This window comes from Eptatretus burgeri, chromosome 4 (assembly GCF_056783735.1).
Source record: "Eptatretus burgeri isolate ZD-2024b chromosome 4, Ebu_testis_v1, whole genome shotgun sequence".
Classification (NCBI taxonomy): Eukaryota; Metazoa; Chordata; class Myxini; order Myxiniformes; family Myxinidae; genus Eptatretus; species Eptatretus burgeri.
This window is the reverse complement of record NC_140964.1, coordinates 15,072,761-15,095,260: the sequence shown is the minus strand read 5'-3', so window position 1 is coordinate 15,095,260 and position 22,500 is coordinate 15,072,761. Positions and strand designations below refer to the sequence as shown.

Genomic DNA, 22,500 nt, shown 5'->3' with positions numbered 1-22,500 from the left:
TTGGTCTGCATCATTATTTTCAACAAACATCCTCAAGTTGGCAATCATAATACAAATAATTGTAATAAAAATGCATATTGTAGATTTTACACAAAACTGAAGAATAATTTATCTTTTCAAAGCTTGTGATTGAAAAGTTCACATATATATATATATATATATATATATATATATATATATATATATATATATATATATATATATATATATATATATATATATCCTCTTATTGTAAAACAGTTAAAAATTTAAGATAATTTCATTTTCTTCAGATAGTATTGTTTTGCCAAAACATCAGGTTTGTCTTCTTGCTTTGGGAATAGCAGAAGGCAGGCAATTTCCTCTTGGGGTGAATGCCAGTTGGCTGTGCAGGTAAATTCACTGATGGACACGCATGGTGTCCGTCCACCACACCACAGCGTGGGCTAAAGCCACGTCACATCGGCCATCCGTCTTCATACTGTTCGGCACGCATCTTTCATTACTGCCATGAGTGAGATGAAGCTTGTGTCCTTTGCCGATGTTTTACCATCAAACTGATATTACACCGCTTTCTTCCATTTGAGAACTTTTGTTCTGCTCGTTTGTTGTTGGTACATCACATCACATTATTATTTGCATACTTGAATATCTTATTTCAAACTCGTATTATTTTTTTCTTGGCTTGAGGATTCTGATGAATTTGATAATTCTGCTGGCTCACTTGGTGAGTTGTTTGAGTTTGAATATTTTATTTTCAAACTCCAACGTGTAAGATGTCACATTTCTCCAATATGTTAATGGACCATTAATCGGAATACAGACCAAAATTAAGATTGTCTCCCTTTCTATGGTATCTAAGATTTTGCATTCATGCATGTATATATATATATATATATATATATATATATATATATATATATATATATATATATATATATATATATATATATATATATATATATATATATATATTAAAAACCCACCCACATCTCTCACCTGTGAATGGAGGTAATAGCCAATCGGCTCTCACCTTATCGACTCAACCCAGGTGGTTTGGATTATATCAATAATAAACACCTCCCACACTGCTCAAGCTGAAGCTGCAGCATAAAGCAACCCAAGAAGGCCTACACAAGGTAAGCGCTTTGGTATGCATTGCTGTCTGTGCTGTCGCTGAAGATTCGCCAACAAGCAATGAAACCGGTCTGGCAGCTGAGGGTGTGTGTAACATTGGAATACTCTCGTGTGTACGATGTGTGAATGTCTTTATAGCTGTGGAGGAAATCTGGGAAGGGTTTGAAACAGCAAAGCGCTTTCCTTGCATAGGCTCTCTTGGGTTGCTTTGTGCAGCTTTTTCAGCGAAATTTGTGTGGGAGGTGTCAATTATTTATATAATCCTCGCCACATGGGTTCAGCCGATTCGATGAGAGCTGATTGGCTATTCCCTCCATTCACAGGTGAGAGATGTGGGTTGGTCTTTATTATTTATCTATCGACTGCTTTTGACGTTTGCACGTGGTTCATGCTTGGAGCCTCAATGGTATGCATTGCTGACTGCGCTCTCACTGATGAGTTGCCAATAAGCGATGAAACTGCTCCGGCAGCTGAGGGGGTGTGTAGCATTGGGATTCTCGTGTGTACTATTTATGAATGTCTTTGTAGTTGTGGAGGAACTCTGGAAAGGCTTTGATACTTACCTTGTGTCAGCCTTCTTGGTTGCTTTAAACAAAAGTTTTGGCTTGAGAAGCATTGGTGGTGTCAATTGACATATATTGATATGTACATATAAACACACACACACACACACACACACACACACACACACACACACACACACACACACACACACACACACACACACACACACACACACACGCACACACACACCATGGGGTTCTAACAGTTTGAACAGGACCCCATTGTTATTTGGGCTGATCAACTAACTACTTCCCTCTGCCACTGAAGGTGGATGGAGGTTGTTTTGAATCCTATCTCTGTCTGTTTGTCTGTCTGTCTGTGAGCAGGACATCTCAAAAATGTTTGAATGAAATTTTATGGACATGTTGGGTGTGTGACAAAGCCAAATTAATTCGATTTTGGTGAAGATCCAGATCCGGATTGGAGAATATTTGTTTTTTTAATTCTTGTATGTTTTGCTGCCTCTGGTAATGCTTTGTAACAAGTGTGTTTACAATGTGTTCACAGAGAGAACAAAACAAGGTGAGGGCGCTCGAGCAGGAGACCAAGGCATTGCAGGAGAAATATGGCAGCTCTGTTGCCCGTTTGCGCAAACTCAATGAAGATCACCAAGCCTTGGTTCAGAAGGTGACACAAGCGGAAATGGAGATTGACTTGTAAGTGCTTTAGACTTCTTTATTAGTACAATTTTTTAATTTTTTAATTAGGCCGGTTTTTCTGACGTCTTTATTCTCTGTTATCTGACTATCTATATGTACAGTGATCAAAATATATTTCCCCAAAATGGGTTAGCATGTTTTAAAGACTGTAAATTTTGTATCAAGATTCCCAGTGAGCCAAACAAGTATTCTCCCCTTGTTTGCAAATTGGCACCTTCGTAATCGATATTGGAACACAAGCTTGCACTGTACCGTACAGCTCGTATTTTGAGATGGACCAATCGGTTTTTGTTTTCAATTTTCGAATTCTTGTCATTCGAGCCATTTTCCAATGCCTCAGCTCATGGTTTTACGAATGCTCGTTTGGTTTGTAGACTGACCTTGTGGCATCATGTGCTCTCCCACAAAATGGGCTTTGGTGCATGGAGGGGGACCTAATGGCCTGGATTATACCTTCCTCTCTGCTGTTTTCTGCAGGTTGCAAAAGGATGTTAAGAAGTTAACAGTGGAAAAACAGCAATTGGAAAAGCAGAAGAGCAATGAAAAGGAAGAGAAAGAGTTGTACATGGTAAATTTGCTGCTTTAAAATCCATTATGTGATGTTTTGTTGAGTTGAAAAATGTTACAAAGCTCATTGGATTGACTATGAATCAGAGAAATGTGTGCACCAATCCATTAATCCATAGAGTATCCGACCAAAAGTAATGGGGCGCCCTTTTTGAGTTGAGAATTTCTCATAAAAGGTGATGCCGAGGGAGAGATAAGGTAGGGGAGGAGATGTGGGAAGTGAGTTTGGGTGGGGGAAAGCATTTATAGATCAAGGTGGGTGAGGATAGAGAGTTGGGGTTATTTTTGGATTAAGATAATGCACGTAACGTCCAGCCAAGCAGGCAAATGATGTGTTTAGTGTTGACAGAATCAATGAAGTCTTTGAAATAATTAATTTGGTACCATCAATGAAAACCTAACTTTGTCCTCACTCCTGGCCCAGGCTCAGAGTAAAGAGCTGGATCTGCAGAACAGCAAACTACAGCATGAGCTGGACAACCTTCAAAGTAAGCTTGAAAAATCAGACGAAGAACTGGCAGTTTGTAAGGAAGAGATCTCTGGGTTTAACTCGACGTTCTCGGTGCTGGAGCAGTCCCCTGAAGTTCAAGAAATTGAGGTACACGTTCCGTCTTTCTGTTTCAATTCCCATCTTTTTATCCCTTTGGCAATCGGTGTAAAGCTTAAAAAATGAATGTTGAAGTGTATTTCATGACTGTAGTGTTATGTTTAATACAATTGACTGTTGAATTTGTTTGTAGTCCTGCAGTGTACATGTTGTGGTTTTGAACCAGCAAGGCTTGACACCATTCCAAACCAGATTGGACTCTCCATTGCATGATGATTGATTAAAGGTTAAACCCTCAGACATGACAATTATTTCAACTTGTATATTTTATTATTATTTTTAAAAGTATATCTTTCAGTATCTATTACAACGCATTTAAAGAACAAGAGATTTAAGTTCTGATGAGGTACGGCTTGTAAAGGATCACCAGTTTGACTCGCAGTGGTTCAACATGTAAATTACTTCTGCAACTGAATGTCTTTCATCGGCTTAAATTGGCTTCTCTCTTGGAACCTGACAATTTCCATTTGAAAAGTTTTTCATTTGATTATACCAGCAATGAACGTGCCCAAGTCTCATCTTGCTCACATCGTGTTGAATTTCACATTTTTCAAAATCAAAATTTTCAGTCACGTATTTCTGAGCCAAAATACGAGGTGCTTTTGATGTCGCAATTGCATCAACTGCATTTGCATGGATTTTAAAATTATTCTGCTAAAAATGGATTATATCTATAATGGAGTGATAAGCTCATTCTGTGGCTGCTCTGATGTAATGTGGAAGGGAAAATGTGCACCTGATGCAAGTTCCTTGTTACATTGTAAGCAGTTACTCTGTTGTCTGTCAGAAGATAGAAGAGGGAGGTTATGGCAGACATCTTCATAGGCCAGTATCTTGGAGCACCAACGGACCCAAAGTGGGTTGTGTACAACGTGCATAGCACAGTGTGGACGTTTCTTAACACCGTTTGCATCGGCATGGTAGAATGCCGCACCTGAACCACTGCCAATGTCGTAGGATTCGTGATTTTATTTTTTAATTTTATTATTTTCACAAATACAGGCAAAAAAGTGCATATTTGTTGCACTTGAAATCTATCAGTATGCCTGAAAAATTCTCAGGGCTACTTCGAGATCGAGGATTTCATTTTATTTATTGTCATCCATCAGACTATTGGGTGTACTGCTACCCATGTCACTTATTCCAGGAATGCTTTTTCCACCAGACTGCGAGTGGCCTTGTCTTCATTTGGCTTCTGAAAGTGGGAATGAAATACGAGTAAATAACGTGTACTCCAAATTGTTATTTCATGATTTGAAAGCTTTAAACAGCCATTCCTTTAATGGTTAAAATGATCTCATTGTTGAAAACCGCCAATTAATTAGTCCAGATTTTGCAAGCACGACGTTTGAAAAAACAAATTGTATATTTTCCTGTTGGCCAGACGAATATAGAAAATCCTAAACTTCCATGAAAAGGACAAATGAAGTAGGTTGCTTTTGAATGTTGTGGTTATTTTGTTTGGCAGAATACATCAGCTAAAATATGTGAACAGCTGCGCCAATCGGAAGACCAACGCGCTGCCAGTGAGCAACGACTCCAGCTTTTGAGTGAAGAGATTCTCGAGGCGACGACAACTAGAGACAAGACCATGGCAGACCTGCATCGTTCACGGCTGCATTGCTCCAAGCTTGAGGAACTGCTAACACATGTAGGACTCTTAATTTGGTTAGAGTTGGAAGGTCTTTTTGTCTGTCTGTGCCTTCTGTGAGCAGGGTATCTCTGAAAGTTTTGGGCGGATTTGGGCAAAACTTTGTGGACAGGTTGGATGTGTGACAAAGACGAATTGATTAGATTTTGGTGAAGGTCTGGATCCGGATCCTGATTCTAGGACCCTGAAACTGATAATTATTCACCACTGCGAGAGATGGGGCCAAAAATGATGTTTCAAAAAGTTATGGACGGATTCGGATGAACCTTGTTGGACAGGTTGGATGTGTGATAAAGACAAATTTATTTGATTTTGTTGAAGATCCAAATGCTATAATTTTTTTAAACTGATTCTTCATCATTGAGAGATCAGGCCAAAACCGATATACTGCATTGTAGGATATCTCAAGAAGTTACGGACAGGTTATGACAAAATTTAGTGGATGAGTTGGGTGGGTGACGAGAACAAGCGAATTAGATTTTCATTAAGGTCTGGGTACAGATCCATCCTATTGGTGGGATATAAAACGGAAACTGTTCAGCCTGGTGAAAGTATATGGTCGACCGAGTGACATTGTAGTTGTAATTGGTTTTTTTTTCTTTTTTTTTTCTGGAAATGTGTTTACTGAAATTGGATATTTACTTTTTCTTTGGTGTTGTCTAGGTGGGGGCTCAAGTTCAGGGATTTGACGTGGCTAAAGAAGGGTCTGAGAACCATGCACCGCTACAGAAGGCAAACGAAGACCTGAAGTTGCGGCTTATGATGGGTGCCGAACACTACAAAGAAAAATACAAAGATTGCATAAAGCTACAAAAAGAGGTTTCCAGACTCAAGGAAAAGTTGGTGAGCAAAGATCCTTCTGTGCCATTTAGTTCTTGCATTAACAGTGAGTTGCCCTTCGGCTTTATTCCATGAAATTTTGTTACCTCCTCGATATATTGTTTTGGAGTGTTTTAAAAAGAAGAAGAACAAGAAATATTTTAATTCTCTTGTTAGGAGATTTTGTTTTCTGCTGTTGGTGTACTGTACACAAAAAGTGAAGGATATTCTACTCTGGTAACAGAATATAAGTACTGTTACATTTACAGAAATCATGTTTGGATAATTGTTGATTATCCAAACTGCAATCAACTTTCTTATGTATATGAATGTGGAAAGTAGTTTAATACAGTGACGTGTTGATTCACGGATAATGTAGTGCAATTGTAGAATATCTCAATGGTCAAATAATGTTGTGTCGTGTAATTGCACTTTCTGGCAATCTGTTGAAGGATTTTATGCCATTAATCATGCAAAGCATCTGAAAGTTCGTTGAATGCAAGAGAGACAAATATATCTTGCTCTCGTGAAAGTAAATTGATCTGTTTTGAAGGTCACAGAAGTTTTCTTTCACCAGCCTCGGTGGTGTTATGGTTAGAACATACGCTCTGACTCTGGAAGGTTAGTGGTTTGAACCTTGGCCAAGTCATACTTTAGAGGATAGAGCATGAACTAACTATAAGTTGGCAATACGAGCACAAGTTTTGCTGGGCGTAATGGCCTCCTTTTGTGTCGACGTTCCTTGCAAGGGAACTTCTTTTTATTATTATTATTATCATTATCATTATTATTGGGAGTGCCAGAAGCATTAGTTAGGTTGGTGGAAGGGATGTGCAAGGGAACAAAGGAAAGAGTTTTGGTTGGTCCTGAGATATCTGAGTTCAGCGTGAACATCGGTTTGAGGCAGGGAAGCGCTCTCAGTCGACTCATGTTTTTATCATGGTGATGGAGCTGGTAAGCAGGAAGGTAAACATGAGGGCTATTCTGGGAAGGAGGTTGTATGCAGACAATCTGGCTGTTGTGGTGGAGTAGGCAGGAGATGCAAGAAGTACTGGGGGAGTGGAAAGAGGCATTTTAGAAAACATGGGCTGAAGATGAGTATGGAGAAGACTGAGGTGATGTGGGTCAGGCAGCAGAGAAAATAAATTAATATCCGGTCAGAGGGGAAGGTGATCAGGCAGGGAAATGGGTTTGAGTATTTGGGGTGAACAGTGACTGGGGATGGTAAGTCTGAGGCAGAGGTGTGCAGGAGGAGTCAGGTGAGTGTGAATGCATGGAGGAGAGTGTAGGGATTGATGGCAGACAAAAATATCAAGGAAATTGAAAGGGAAGGTTGTGATGTCTTGCTTAATGATGGCCTACCTTTACAGTCTGGAGAAGGTGGCATTGACAGAGAGACAACAATAGATGCTGCAGGTTTGTGAGACCAACTGGGTCAGGAGGATTGTGGGAGTGATGAGGGTGGAGAGGAGGATGAATGAATTGAGGGAGAGAATTGGTGAAATGCTGGCTGAGATGGGCTGGACACTTTGTGTGGATGGGGGACGAGAGAATGGCAAAGAGAGTGGTTAGGTTGAGTGAGCAAGGTGGGAGGAAAAGGGGTAGACTGTGGTTGAGATGGGGGGGGGGATTGTGTGAGGAGGGAAATCAGTAAGGTTGGGGTGGTTGGAGAGGGGAGAGAGTTGGCTGAGGACAGAGGGAGGTGGAGGAGTGTTGTGGTCAAGGCAAGGCAGATGCTTGGTGCCATTGGACCTCACTCCTTACTTATGAAGGGAAGAGGATTATTATTATTATTATTATCATGCTTGGAGAATGCTCTTGCTTTGTGTGAAGGTATGGTTTTTGGCTTGGGAAACTAATTTGTGTCCATAATCTCCAAAATTATGAGAACTACATAGCGGAGAATGCAAAAGGACAAACAACTCTAGGTTTTTGTCAGAAGAGATAAAGGCTCAAAATCTAACATTTCATAATCCAAATCAAAATTCAAATAACAAAACATAACATGGTTTTGGATTGAGGAGGATCCTCAATGGTGGTGAACAGGATTGTTTGAATACTTGGAAGGAAGAATGAGATTGAAGAAAATGTGGAAGTTGGTTGTATGGGTGGGTGGGTGGGGGGGAGGGTAAGAGGAACAAATGAGTGGAGCATTGATTCTGTATTTTGGGAGTTTCACCAGAAGGGGGTTTTTGGTGGACAGTGCGTGCCATGCAAAAACTTGTGGGAGAGGACTATTGGGTGGAAGAAGACGATAGAGACCACCGTTCTGTCTGTGATGGCAATGTTCGAGGCTCGTAGACTCGGCTTCATCGTGGAAGATTCCAATGATCTTAAAGGCCTTGGTTTCCCTGGCATCAAGCTGAGCAAGTTGTGAGGCAGGGGCATCAGCCCAGAGGAGAGAGCAGTACACTATCATGCTGTGGACAAAGGCCATGTAGGTTGATAAGAGTTCAGGTTGGCCAAGGAAGGACTTTGCACGATGGTGGATGCCCATTTGGTGGCTGGCTTCGGAAGCCAACTTTGAGATGTTGTTTGTGAGAGAGATAATGATAGATAGATTTGTCAGGATTGAAAAATGTGTTCGAAGTATTTGACCAGCTTGTGATGTTTGTCATGGTCTGAAGAAAGGGAAGAGGCTTCTGCCTGCCAGTCTAAAGGATGACAGTTGTCATGGCACAGGGTGGAGTCATTAGAAAACATATAAAAGGTGTTTCCCAGAGTGTCAGAGAGATCATTGATGAAGATTCAAAATAGGATGGGATCTCAAACACCGCTTTGGGGAACTCCATTCTTGACAGGGAGAGGAGATGAAAGAATTCAGTTGAGCCACATGTTAGCTGCTTGAGTCGGAAGTCTGTAAACCATGAGTGTAGTTGGCCTTTGTATGCCATTGGGCTGGCTTTCAGCAATTTTTTTTTTGTTTGTTTGTTTGGAAAGCGAGGTGGGGTTCCAGACTTATGGAAAGCTCAATATATGTCCTGATGTCATGTCTGAGATTGAGGGCCTCCATCCATTGTTGGGAGAGTAGAAGCAGCATGTCCAAGGTCGAGTGACCTGGTTTGAATCTGAGTTTATGATGCAAGATGAGGTCAGAGAAAAACAATGATTTTTATGTCAATTGCGGCGATGGATTCCATGGTGTTCCTAATGATGGAAAGCAAGTTGGTATGTCTGTGGTCAAGGGGATCCGTTTTTTGTTTTTTTCCCACCTTTTTAATGTAATGTTATGATGCTTGATTTTCAAGCAGATGGAAGACAGCCTTGGGCAAATGATAGGGTGAAAACAGCAAAGAGAGGATCTGCAAGAGCAGCAGAATAGGCTTTCAGGCACATGAGCTGATGCAGTCCAGTTGCATAATCAGTCGAGGGTTGCCACGAACATCTCTACCTTCTCTGGTCCAAAAGACAGATTCTATGAGCAGTTGGGTGTGACTGGGTATGGAGGGTACATGGAGCGAGGAGTTGGGGACAAGACTTGTGGTGCCACTTGAAGCGAGGAAAGGGCTGTCTTGCCATTTGAAAAATCTGGAAGGGATGAAGAGGGAGCATACTTCAGACAGACTTAACAAGGTGCTTCCAGGTTTTAGAAGAGGGAGACAAGTTTGAAAGTTAAATCTTGAGATTTGACAGATGCTGTTTTCTGGCTCTCCTGTGAGGGGACATACATTTGTTGTGCACTTTTTGGAATGATCTGAAATTGCCTTCGGTCAGATGTCAGATTTGCCTTCCAGAATGCAAGTTGTTTCAAGGCAACTGTCTCATCACAGGATTCCGTGTATCATGGGTGGTTGGGGGGAGGGGGAGGAGGGGGGGGAGGGATGGGTATGATGACTGAATAAATGATGGGATTATTCTTCTTCTTGCGTATGGAAGCTTGTTTGCCAGGAAGCTATCATTTTGTTGGGGTGCGACAATGCTGCTGATGCTGTGCCCCTATACCAGAACACTGGTACTCATTTTGCCGACCTCAGAAGAATGACAGGCTGAGCCAACCCCACCTGGTGTTAATTGAGTGGAAAACTGGGCTCGAACTCAGGACCCTAAGATCCCAAGCCAGCCACCCGAACCGCCAAGGCAACACCAGGCTTATGTGATGGGATGAATCTGTGCATAAGATAGAGGAAGTTTCTGTCAAAGAATTCCAAGGCTGAGTTAATTCATTTTTGCCCCAAGTGTTTTGAATTGGAAATATTTATGTAATACAAGCAGTCCTCGACTTGATTTACGAACAAGTGGCATTCTGAACAATCGTTTTTACGTCTGATGTTCCTAAGTCGGAACTCAATTTACTCTCTACTTTGTGTGATCACTGGTGGTTTGGTTCTATAACCAAGCCAAGAAAGCATATTTAATTTAACACATAATTAATCTGAAATATTGTACATTTGCAATAAATGACAGTAAATAATAGCCTTTCAATTCCCCAAACTAATAAATAAAACTAATAAAACCTTTCTCATAAATAAGATTCATCGGATGTCTGTCTCTCTGGTCGTGTTGTTTGCAAGGGCCGCTGGACCGACAACCACCAAACTTGACAAACAGCCCAAGTCCGATCCAGGGATTGTCCTAAGGGTATTTTCATCCACCACCTGAGCTTTTAAAGATCACTTTTCTGGGTTTTTCATTTATATGCAATCTCATTGGTCAACAGATATCACGTGACATATAACACGACCAAAGACCAGCACACCTAATTAGTCGAGCTGTGTCTTCCACCCATTGGCTCACTGCACAGCTGGCCTGACTCCACACACAATTGGAACCAAACTAAATCAATAATACCTTCACCGTTTTTGTTCTGTGGTAAGCCAAAGCTATCTGCTATGGTAAGTGGTGTTACAGTACACAGTACGTTCCAATTCGCAATCGCCACGCCATGCCCGTCCCTTGAAGATGAATGGTTTAAAAGTAACGTTGCATAACTCGAAAGAATCAATTTGCTTTGAGAAATGGAACTTTACAATGATCGCACTTTCTGCCCGTGTCATGCCGTGCCGTGTCCCCCATGAATAAGCGGAAGAAACAACCGTCGCTTTAACTGTTGCACGATCTCTGCCAGGACCAGACCAAGTCCGACCTGGGGATTGTCCGAAGGGTATTTTCATCCACAACTTCAGCCTCTAAAGACCCTTAATATCCCCCCCCCCCCACCTCAATAAATGCTCTTTACATGCTTCAGAGATGAGATTACATGCCTGAGAGAAGAATTTTTACATGTTTGGGAGATAAGATCCTGAAGGCTCCAAAGACCCATAAGACCCTCAAGACAATTGAATTCCCCAAACACCATTAAGACCCTTTAAAACCCCAAATACTCGAAAGACCTGGCCTTCAAAGCCAGTCGCCGACTGGGAATCCTCCGTCGTACAAAGTCCTTCCTCAGCCCACTTGAGCTCCTGGCCACATACAAAGCCTTCGTATGCAGCCTGATGGAGTACTTTTTTTTTTTTTTTTTTTTTTTTTTTTTTTGTATACCTTGGTCGAGGCTCGTATGAGAGCTAACACACAACTCACAGCAAGGAGGCATGAGACAAGAGGGGCGGGAGTGGAAGGGACAAAACATTGGGGAACAGACACAGGTGAACTGTGGAAGGGAGAGGGATGGGGATGGGACGGGTAACATGGCGAGGGGAAGATGGACATTAAAGGGACTTTCAGGAAGGAAAGCAGGAGAATTGAAGGAAGTGGGCTTGGGTGGATTATCGGGGGTAGAAAAGATCGAGGATTTGGATGGGGGAAGATAAGAGGTGGTGGTGAACAGCTGTTTTGAAAGCCTGAAGGGAAGAATGGGAAAGAATAGAGTGAGGAAGTTTATTCCAAAGGCGGGAAAAAAGAGGAATGAAAGAGTGAAGATGAGCAGTGATTCGTGATTTTGGTAGTTTTACCAGAAGGGGGTTGTTGGCGGACCTTGAGCGCCCTGTGGAAATGTGGTTGGGACAAATCGCAGAGAGAGCAGGGGGGGCAAGGCTGGAGAGGAGTCGGTAGAAGACAGAAAGACCACCGACCAACCTGCGGTGATTGAGTGAGAGGCCCAAAGACTCAGCTTCATTGCGGGAGATGCCAATGATCTTAAAAGCCCTGGTTTCGACAGCGTGAAGTCGAGAAAGGTGGGAGGCAGGAGCACCAGCCCAGAGGGGAGAGCAGTACTCCATCAGGCTACGGACAAAAGCTTTGTAAGTGGTCAGGAGCTCAAGAGGGCCGAGGAAGGACTTTGCACGACGGAGGATTCCCAGTCGGCGACTGGCTTTTGAGGCAAGGTTGGAAATGTGACTTTCCCAGGAAAGGTCATGGCAGATAGTGAGACCCAGAAGCTTGAAAGAAAAGACTTCTTCCAGAGGATTGTTGAGAAAGTGGATGGGGGGGTTTTGTAAACGGTCCTTTCGAAGAGACATAGTGAGAGTGTGGGATTTGTTTGGATTGAAAGACATGTTCCACGTGTTGGACCAGTTTGTGATTTTATCCAGATCTGCAGTGAGCGAAGAAGCTGCTGCTTGCCGGTCTGAGGGATGACAGATGGTACGGCAGAGGGTTGAGTCATCGGCAAAGAGAAATAGAGGATTTTCCAGAGAGTCCGAGAGATCATTGATGAAAACCAGAAAAAGAACAGGGCCCAGAACGCTACCTTGAGGAACTCCAGCCTGCACAGGAAGAGGGGATGAAAGAACTCCATTTAGGGCCACACGTTGACTGTGACAGGAGAGGAAGTCTGCGAGCCATGAGTGGAGATGGCCTTGAATACCATGGGCAGAGAGTTTGGTGAGTAGGGCAGGGTGCCAGACTGTGTCAAAAGCACGTGATATGTCCAGGGATACGGCTCGGATTTCCTGTCTGGCATTGAGGACCTCCATCCATTGATGGGAGAGCAGTAGCAGCATATCTAGGGTAGAGTGACCTGGTCTGAAACCAAATTGATGATTGGAAATCAAGCCATTGGAGAAGAGGAAGGATTTCATGTCTGAAGCGATGATGGATTCCATAACCTTGCTGATGATTGGGAGAAGGCTGATTGGTCTATAGTTACAGGGATCTGTTTTGCACCTTTTTATGCAGGGCAGTGATGTTAGCAGATTTCCAAGCAGATGGCAGATGACCTTGGGAAAATGAGAGGGTGAATAGAACAGAGAGAGGGTGAGCAAGAGCAGAAGAGCAGGCTTTGAGGACACGTGGGCTGATGCCGTCTGGACCGGTTGCAGAATCTGACTCGAGGTTTGAAAGCAAGCTCTCCACCTTGTCAGGAGAAAAGGATACAGAGTCCAGGGACAGTTGGGTGCGACTGGGTAAAGTGGGTAGAGATAGTGATGGGTTTGGGACACAAGATTTAGCTGCAAACACCGAGTTTAGACATTCAGCTTTATCACGTGTGGAATCAGCAGTGCGGCCATTTGAGGTAAGGGAGGGGATGGAGGGGGAACATACACCAGAAACAGATTTGATTAAACGCCACCAGGATTTTGAGGAGGGAGAGAGGTTTGAGAGTTCAGACTTGAGATGAGAAAGATGTTGTTTTCTGGCTCTCCTGAGGGTAGCTACACACTTGTTCCGAGCTTTGTGGAAAGAACTGAGATTGCCCTCAGTTGGGTTTGCTTTCCATGAGGCAAAGGCAAGTTGTTTCAGGACAACTGCCTCGCCACAAGCTTCAGTAAACCAAGGGCGGGAGGAAGGGTAAGACAACTGAACACGAGAGGGGATAAATCTGTGCATGAGGGAGAGCAAGTTTCTTTGAAAGAATTCCCAGGATGAGTTGATGTTTGAGAAAGTAGTGATAGGAGACCAGTCTGTCAGTTTGGTGGCTGCTCGGAGACCCTGCCAGTCGGCTTGAGTGAAATGCCAGACTCGACGGCGGTGAGGTGGTTCTCTGATAACAGCCAGAGAGATGTCCACTTTAATAAGGACGTGGTCAGAAGAACCAATTGGAGCGAAGGAAGAGCAGCAGATATTGTCAGGGAAATTTGTCAAAATCAGATCCAGAAGAGATGGAGTACCATTGGTTGAGATCCGGGTCGGGAAGTTGACCGATTGAGTCAGTCCCAATGAGTCACAGAAAGCTTTTGCTGATGTCCCATGGCAGGTGAGAGAGGTACCCACACCTAGCCAACTGGCGTGATGACAATTGAAGTCGCCACATAAGAGGAAGAGAGAGTTTGGATGAGAAGATAGAAGATGGTCCATGTTTTCGGAGAGTGAGGTGTAGATGGAGTCATCACTGTTCGGTGGACGGTACAGTACACATATAAACATGAGGTGGGAGTGGAGGGGAAGCCGAAGCCAGAGGTATTCCTGGGGGTGTGGGGGAGTGAGAGCAGTGCAGGGAGAGTGAGGAATAGAGTCTTTGATGAAGAGAGCAACACCTCCACCAGGACGAGGCTCAGGTCTGTCATACCGTAAGAGGGAGTAACCAGGGAGAGATACTTGGGAGTCAGACACGTCTTGGGAGAGGAAAGTTTCTGTTAGGCAGATAATGTCTGGTTTGTCAGTGGCAACCTGCATGGAAAGATCTGAAAGGTTTGAGCGAAGGCCCCGGATATTTGAGGTCCACACTTTTAATGAAGAGGTAGGGGAGGAGGCTTTTGGTGCAGGAGGTGGAGGGGGCGGGGGAGGGTCGGACGAGGGACGAGGGGGAGGTAAGGAGGGTTGCTGAAGGAGTGTGGGGTATTGCAGAATAGCGAGGTGAGGGGGCCGAATGAGGAGGAGAAAAGGCTCTGTGGTGCTGTGAGAGAGGGGGGACAAGAGACAAGGAAGATGGCAGTTGAGGATTTGAGGAGGTGGAGTGAAGAGATGGAGGTGAGAGGGCAGTGGAGGGAGGCAGGTTGGTGGATGAGAGGGGGGCAACTTAGAGAAGGAAGAGTGAGGGGGATGAAAGGTGGGAGAAAGGTGAGGCGGGAATTTTTGAAAGAGGAGAGAGGGAGGCTTGGAGGGAGAAGAGTGGGATGGTTGCTTTGAGAGTGAGAGTGAGGGGTGAGGGGGGTGAGTTGGCACTGAAGTTGGAAAAAAAGAATGGTTGATGGAAAGCGAGCATCCATGGCAAACTGTGGTTTTTAAAAGTTTTAGGTCAGAGATGCGATTTAACACAATTCTTGATGGATGCAATGAAGGCGAATTCAGAGCATGGAGAGAAGAAGCGCTGTAATAGTTGGATTTTTTAGGCAAGGAATGAAGGAGAGGTCGAAATGAGAGCAGTCTGTTAAAATAGCAGAAGAGTAGTGCATTGTGAAACAGTAAAGAGTACCACATGTGTGAGAGAGGAAGGGTACTGCTCTCCCCTCTGGGCTGGTGCTCCTGCCTCTCACCTTTCTCGGCTTCACACTGTGGAAACCAAGGCATTTAGGATCATTGTTATCTCCCACGATGAGGCTGTCTTTGGGTCTCTCACTCTCTCACCGCAGGCAGGTCAGTGGTATTTCTGTCTTCTACTGTCTCTTCTCCAGTCTCGCCCCCCCCCCCCCTTCCTGCTTTGGCTGCGATATGTCCCCACCATATTTCCGCATCGTGCTCAAGGTCTGCCAACAATGCCCTTATGGTAAAACTACCAAAATCACGAATCACTGCTCACCTTCACTTTCATTCCTCTCTTTTTCCCACCTTTGGAATAAACTCCCATACCCTTCAATCCCATTCTTCCCTCCAGGCCTTCAAAACAGCAGTTCACCACCACCTCTTATCTTCCCTCATCCAAAACTGCGATCTTTTCTGCCCCCATGAATCCACCCCAAACCCACCTCCTTCAAATTTCCTGCCTTCCTTCCTGAAAGTCCCTGTAATGTCCATCGTGTTCCCCGCCCCATCCCTCTCCCTTCCACAGATCTCCTAATGTCTCTGTTCCCCACTGTTTTGTCCTTCCCTCTCCCACCCCTCTTGTCATATGCCTCCCCCCCTTGCTGTGCATTGTGTGTTTGCCCTCATATGAGCCTCAACAATGTATCCAAAAAAAAGAAAAGACCTTAAAGATCCCTAAGACCCCTAAAGATCCATAAATCTTTTGAAGACCTCAATACCCCAAAGATACTTGAGACCCTCAAGAACCTTTAGAGCCGGAGCGTCTCGATGACCCTTAATACCCTTTAGAGCCAGAACAACTCTAAGACACTTAATACCCTTTAAGACCTCGAAGATCTTTAAGACTTTTGAAGACCCACAATAACCACAATAATCTCAACCTTACAAACTGCTTCACAAGCAACCTCCGTGGACCACTTGCTCAGGCTCCTTCCACACGAGCGTCTCTTGGTTCTCTCGTCGGTGGGTGGAGTTATCCTCTTCCTCCTGGGTGGAGTCCTCCTCTGGGGTGTCGCCCATGGGAGCGGCCCCATTAAAAAATATATCTTCATTGCCACTTCGGGCTCGACAGCACACTGCACGGCCATGGCTGGCACACACTCGCCAAATAGATCGTAATTGGCCGAGTTGCATGTGTGACACGTGTGCCTCTGGGATGGGAAGTCCTCACCGAGCCCAGCCCACAAACGAGAGGTATTTGCACATATGTAATTAATCTGTCTACCCTGTCTGTAAATTTCACATGCTGCCTCCTCAGCATCACGTGTAACAAGTGACTCACTCTGACAGATCCCTGTTGCATGGCAATCGAACCGACTTAAAACACACAGGCCATACCACACTTACCACTGTCTGGATTTGGATTCCTCCCGCCCCCACCCTTCTACGTAAGAGTACTATATATACAGGGGTTACGTGCTGGGAGACCATTTTCTTTAGGTGTCGGGGATATCCCAATACAGGGGATACGTGCATTCCCCAATGATGGTGTGGACACGTTCCTCCTTGGAAAAGGTTTTGCTGCACGTTTGCTTGATCATGCAAGGTTTTCCAGGGTTGTCTGCTCCGCATGGTCCATGAAGCATGCACTTCGTGATGACCTTTCATAGCTCTTCATTATGTGGATACAGTAGCTTTGCAGGGGAGGCGGTGGAAGGGGCGTGAGGACGGAACCAGTGGAGGGGCTGGAGGAGGCGGTGGAGGGGGCTGGAGGAGGCAGTGGAGGGGGCTGGAGGAGGCGGTGGAAGGGGCTGGAGGAGGCGGTGGAAGGGGCTGGAGGAGGCGGTGGGAGGGGCGTGAGGACGGACCCGGTGGAAGGGGCGTGAGGACGGACCCGGTGGCAGGGGCGTGAGGACGGACCCGGTGGCAGGGGCGGGAGGACGGACCCGGTGGCAGGGGCGGGAGGACGGACCCGGTGGCAGGGGCGGGAGGACGGACCCGGTGGCAGGGGCGGGAGGACGGACCCGGTGGCAGGGGCGGGAGGACGGACCCGGTGGCAGGGGCGGGAGGACGGACCCGGTGGCAGGGGCGGGAGGACGGACCCGGTGGCAGGGGCGGGAGGACGGACCCGGTGGCAGGGGCGGGAGGACGGACCCGGTGGCAGGGGCGGGAGGACGGACCCGGTGGCAGGGGCGGGAGGACGGACCCGGTGGCAGGGGCGGGAGGACGGACCCGGTGGCAGGGGCGGGAGGACGGACCCGGTGGCAGGGGCGGGAGGACGGACCCGGTGGCAGGGGCGGGAGGACGGACCCGGTGGCAGGGGCGGGAGGACGGACCCGGTGGCAGGGGCGGGAGGACGGACCCGGTGGCAGGGGCGGGAGGACGGACCCGGTGGAAGGGGCGGGAGGACGGACCCGGTGGAAGGGGCGGGAGGACGGACCCGGTGGAAGGGGCTGGTGGAGCGACCCAGCATTTCCAGAAAATGCTGGGTACACTTGCTTTCTCTTGCTCCCCTCCACCCTCCTCTTCCCTCCCCCTCCTCTTCCCTCCCCCTCCTCTTCCCTCCCCCCTCCTCTCTCTCCCCCCTCCTCTCTCTCCCCCCTCCTCTCTCTCCCCCCTCCTCTCTCTCCCCCTCCTCTCTCTCCCCCCTCCTCTCTCTCCCCCTCCTCTCTCTCCCCCTCCTCTCTCTCCCCTCCTTCTCTCTCTCTCTCCCTCCTTCTCTCTCTCCCCTCCTTCTCTCTCTCCCCTCCTTCTCTCTCTCTCCCCTCCTTCTCTCTCTCTCCCTCTTTCTCTCTCTCCCCTCCTTCTCTCTCTCCCCTCCTTCTCTCTCTCTCTCCCTCCTTCTCTCTCTCCCCTCCTTCTCTCTCTCTCCCCTCCTTCTCTCTCTCCCCTCCTTCTCTCTCTCTCCCCTCCTTCTCTCTCTCTCCCCTCCTTCTCTCTCTCTCCCCTCCTTCTCTCTCTCTCTCCCCTCCTTCTCTCTCTCTCCCTCCTCTCTCTCTCTCTCTCTCTCTCTCTCTCTCTCTCTCTCTCTCTCTCTCTCTCTCTCTCTCTCTCTCCTCCTTCTCTCTCTCTCCCCTCCTTCTCTCTCTCTCCCCTCCTTCTCTCTCTCTCCCCTCCTTCTCTCTCTCTCCCCTCCTTCTCTCTCTCCCCCTCCTTCTCTCTCTCCCCCTCCTTCTCTCTCTCCCCCTCCTCCTCTTTCCCCCTCTCTCTCCCCTCCCTCTCTCCCCCTCCCCTCTCTCCCCCTCCCCCTCTCCCCCTCCCCTCTCTCCCCTCCTCCCCTCTCTCCCCTCCTCCCCTCTCTCCCCTCCTCCCCTCTTTCTCTTTCTTTCTCTCCATTCTTCCCTGCTATCTCTTAGTATTCCCATCAGTGAAGCAACTGGTGGAATTTGCTCGTAGTAAATAAGAAAAGTGTATCAGTTTTATAAAACATTTCAATATCTATAATTCCAGCAGTGTGTCTGTGTCTGTGTCTGTGTCTGTGTCTCTGTGTCTGTGTCTGTGTCTCTGTGTCTGTGTCTGTGTCTGTGTCTCTGTGTCTGTGTCTCTGTGTCTCTGTGTCTCTGTGTCTCTGTGTCTCTGTGTCTCTGTGTCTCTGTGTCTCTGTGTCTCTGTGTGTCTGTGTCTGTGTCTGTGTCTGTGTCTGTGTCTGTGTCTGTGTCTGTGTCTGTGTCTGTGTCTGTGTCTGTGTCTGTGTCTGTGTGTCTGTGACTGCTGTTTCTCGACAACCACTGGTCCGATCTCATTGAAACTTGTCAGATATATTGCTGGGGATCTGAGGATGTGCCTTTTCAAGGTTTGATATGAATCGGACAAGTGCTTCCCAAGTTATGGCCATTTATTTACCAAACCAATGACAAGACACGTTGTTGCGTGGGCGTGGCCGATGGGGAAGGGAAGCTCAGCCGCGTTCCCCATTACGGGTTACAACGTACGGGCTTCCGGATAATGATGACTTCGTGTATTCTAATAACTTCTCTATTTCTTATGCGCATTTATAGATAAACACAATGCCCCAAGTTATAATCGTTTTCATATTAGACGATGCATAAATTTCGGTAACATCAGAGTGCTGGTATGCTCCGAACCAGGAAGTAAATTTTTTTTCTTTCTCTCTCTTCTCTTTTTGTTTTTCCTTGCCACGATATTGCAAAAAGGTAAAATACGTTGGTGCTAATTGAATAATTGGCTATTAAAACTAAATTGAGAATAATCGTAACTGCGAATAATATGCGAACTTCCGGGCCACGCACGTATGGGCACATGAGAGCGAAGAAACGGCCTGTGTGGTTGTTGTTTGTTGCTCGCGGTTTCAATATTCATTTATTTTTTTATTTTTTTTTGCGGGCACGTACTTGTCTATCTATAATTCCAGCAATCTCTGTGTGTCTGTCTGTGACCCCTGTTTCTCGACAACCACTGGTCCGATCTAATTGAAACTTGCCAGGTATATTGCTGGGGACCTGAGGATGTGCCTTTTCAAGGTTTGATATTAATCGGACAAGTGGTTCCCAAGTTATGGCCATTTATTTACCAAACCAATGACAGGACACATTGCTGCGTTGGCGTGGCCGATGGGGAAAGGGTGCCGTTTAGTTACCAATGAGAGGATACGTTGCTGCGTAAGCGTGGTCGTTGGAGAAGAGATCCTCAGCCGCGTTCCCCATTACGGGTTACAACGTACGGACTTCCGGATGGTGATGACTTACTGTATTATTATAATTTCTCGATTTCTTATGCGCATTTATAGATAAACACAATGCCCCGATCCAGTCGCTGTTTACGAGAGCGAAGAACGGCCTGTGTGGTTGCTGTAAAGTTTTTTTTTTTTTTTTTTTTTTTTTTTTTTTTTTTGCACGTACTGCCACGCACGTACGGGCTCGCGAGAGCAAAGGTTGTTGCTTCTGACACGCGGTTTGAATATATATATATATATATATATATATATATATATATATATATATATATATATATATACTTTTTGCACGTACGGCCACGCACTAGTTATTGTAAAAAGATGTTATGCAGTGCAAATTAATAATCACTCAACAATTGAAATTTCACAATTATCGAGTTATCATCATGACATAGGACTGCAGTAGTTGTTGTGGACCATTGACTTAAAGGTCACACCTGGGATTGTTTGTAATACTTTTTTTTCAATGTAAGGAAACTCACAAGGAAATTAGACACAGGTGGAGGCTATTCAACCCATCATGCCTGCGTAACATCTATATCACACCAATTTTCAACACCAGATCAAAATAAGAAAATGCAAAAAAATTATTTTTGTTTGTTTAATTGTGTTTTGTGTAGTTTTTATTTCTTCTCCCCTCCCCCTCCATGAGAGGGGGGATGGGCTTGGGTATAAAAAACACGAAGTATGAACCACATACATAACACCCCTTAAAAGGGTATCGGATTACCATGCATTGTCTGCTGAAAATTTCAAGGTGAAACTATTTTACCTGTGCAATGACCTTGGTGGTTATTCTTTGATATCTTCAAAACAAAAGTGAAGTTTCCTCTTGGGGAAACTATGTCAGCTTTCTATCGTGCTAATAATCATTATTCTGTAAGTTCTGGACCCTAAAATGCAAATTCACTCACACTCCGAGCTACTACCTTTGAACTTTGTAATGAATCGGCTTTTACTTACCGGCAATCCATGCTTCTTGTCTTCCTTCACGCAAATATATGCCTCGATCTTGCCCAATATGCTGTTTTTAGTGAGGTCATTCACCACTGCTTTCTTCTTCATGTTGAAAACTCTAGCAACTATATCTGGTGTGTCTCTTGAGGATTGCCCTGGAAGAAGTGATGCTTTTATTTCTGGCCAGTTGGGGTTGCAAGTGAAAGTGATGAAGTAGTGAGGTTTACCATAGGCTCTGATGATGGCCATGGCATCCTGGGACTGTTTTGCATACCATATACTGATGGGGGAAGGATGAATCTGGTGCCAGCTCTAAGTTCATCATTGTTGTTGATGGCATCCATGAGACCATTGTACTTCTCAGCTTTAATGGTGCTTTGATTATCCTTGTCCCATTTTCAACATTCAGTGAGCCTGGACTTTTGCATATTGGTCGACCACATACTGCTGGATTAACCATTTGTCTAGATTCTATAAGGAGGAGGTTGCAGTGAGATTCAATGTCACGCACCTGGAGATACCGGTAGAATTGACCACGTGACATCCTCTTTCCTGATTCTAATTGCAAGCTGCTTTGTTAGCCATCTGTTTCCTCAGGCAGAAGAAGGAAATCGTGAAAAATTCTGTTAACGATTAATTTCACTGATTCCTTGCATTTATTCGCTGTGCAACTGAAGTACCACATCATAGTGAAAACCTTTGTCTTCTCCAAGCATTATAGCTGCAACTTCTGAGTTGGTGGATAGATTGCAATGTCTTCTGTTGGCTCATGTTGGTCAACATTCAGCATTCAGAAGAAGCTTGACTTCCTGATTATTTCCATGCAGTTTCAACATGCCTTTGATGTCTTTTAATGAAAGGATTTTACTGATGCAGAGCTTCCTTTACTTTCAGAAGAAGATTTTGTTGAAGATGAGGCTTGTTCCTCATTCTATTTTCAATGTCATGGTTGGTGTCATGGAAAAATATTTTGGCATACTTTGGATTTCCATCTTCAGCTATCAAAGATCGAATTATGTTGAAAAATGGCCCTTCTGGTGGACGTACCTCTTTTGCAGCTGATTTAAGCCATTGCTAAATAATTGTTATGCCCCTGATGTTCTTGAATGGTTTTCTGAAGTCAAACAGGTCCTTCATAGCTTCTGGAGGTCGAGGAGGAATGGCCCTGATGTATGAATCCAGCTTCGTATTTTAAGTTTATCTTGCCTTTCTCTCAGCAGACATCCAGACGCTCTTCCTTCCAGATGTATACTTCACAATGCTCACACTTGCCAGTATCAGACCAACAGTGTTTAATTGGTGATTGTGGCCATAGAGTACTTCTCAAAAAAAATTCACATCTCGACAGGAAATCCCTTTACGTGAACATATACTACCTCTTGTGTGTGCTGATTGTGCTGTGCTGGAGGAGTTTTGTGGTCAGAATGCCTTTCCAGCTTCATATCCTCTGATTAATTACTCCGTTGCTGCTGGACTCTTTCTTGCTTCCACGAGAGTAGTTCCTGTCTTGCATCCTCTGATTCATCATGTCGTTGCTGCTGGACTCGACTTCAAAGGCACACAAGCCTCTCCTGCCTTGCAACATGCGACTCTTCAGCTCGAGCCTGGTCATGTACAATGTGATCCCGAGAAAGCCTCCTCTGATATG

General features: G+C 45.3%; 1 protein-coding gene across 6 annotated transcripts in view; it reads left to right on the top strand.

Annotated features, from left to right (window-relative positions):
* TAX1BP1 (Tax1 binding protein 1) overlaps positions 1-22,500 on the top strand; it is a 248,109-nt gene that overhangs the window by 73,594 nt on the left and 152,015 nt on the right. For all 6 annotated transcript variants that reach the window (XM_085876996.1, XM_085876995.1, XM_085876993.1 and 3 more), the window contains 5 exons: positions 2,188-2,336; positions 2,817-2,907; positions 3,331-3,504; positions 4,982-5,164; positions 5,828-6,007. In XM_085876996.1, coding sequence (XP_085733122.1) covers positions 2,188-2,336; positions 2,817-2,907; positions 3,331-3,504; positions 4,982-5,164; positions 5,828-6,007 — 777 coding nt within the window. The remainder of the gene's footprint in view (positions 1-2,187; positions 2,337-2,816; positions 2,908-3,330; positions 3,505-4,981; positions 5,165-5,827; positions 6,008-22,500) is intronic.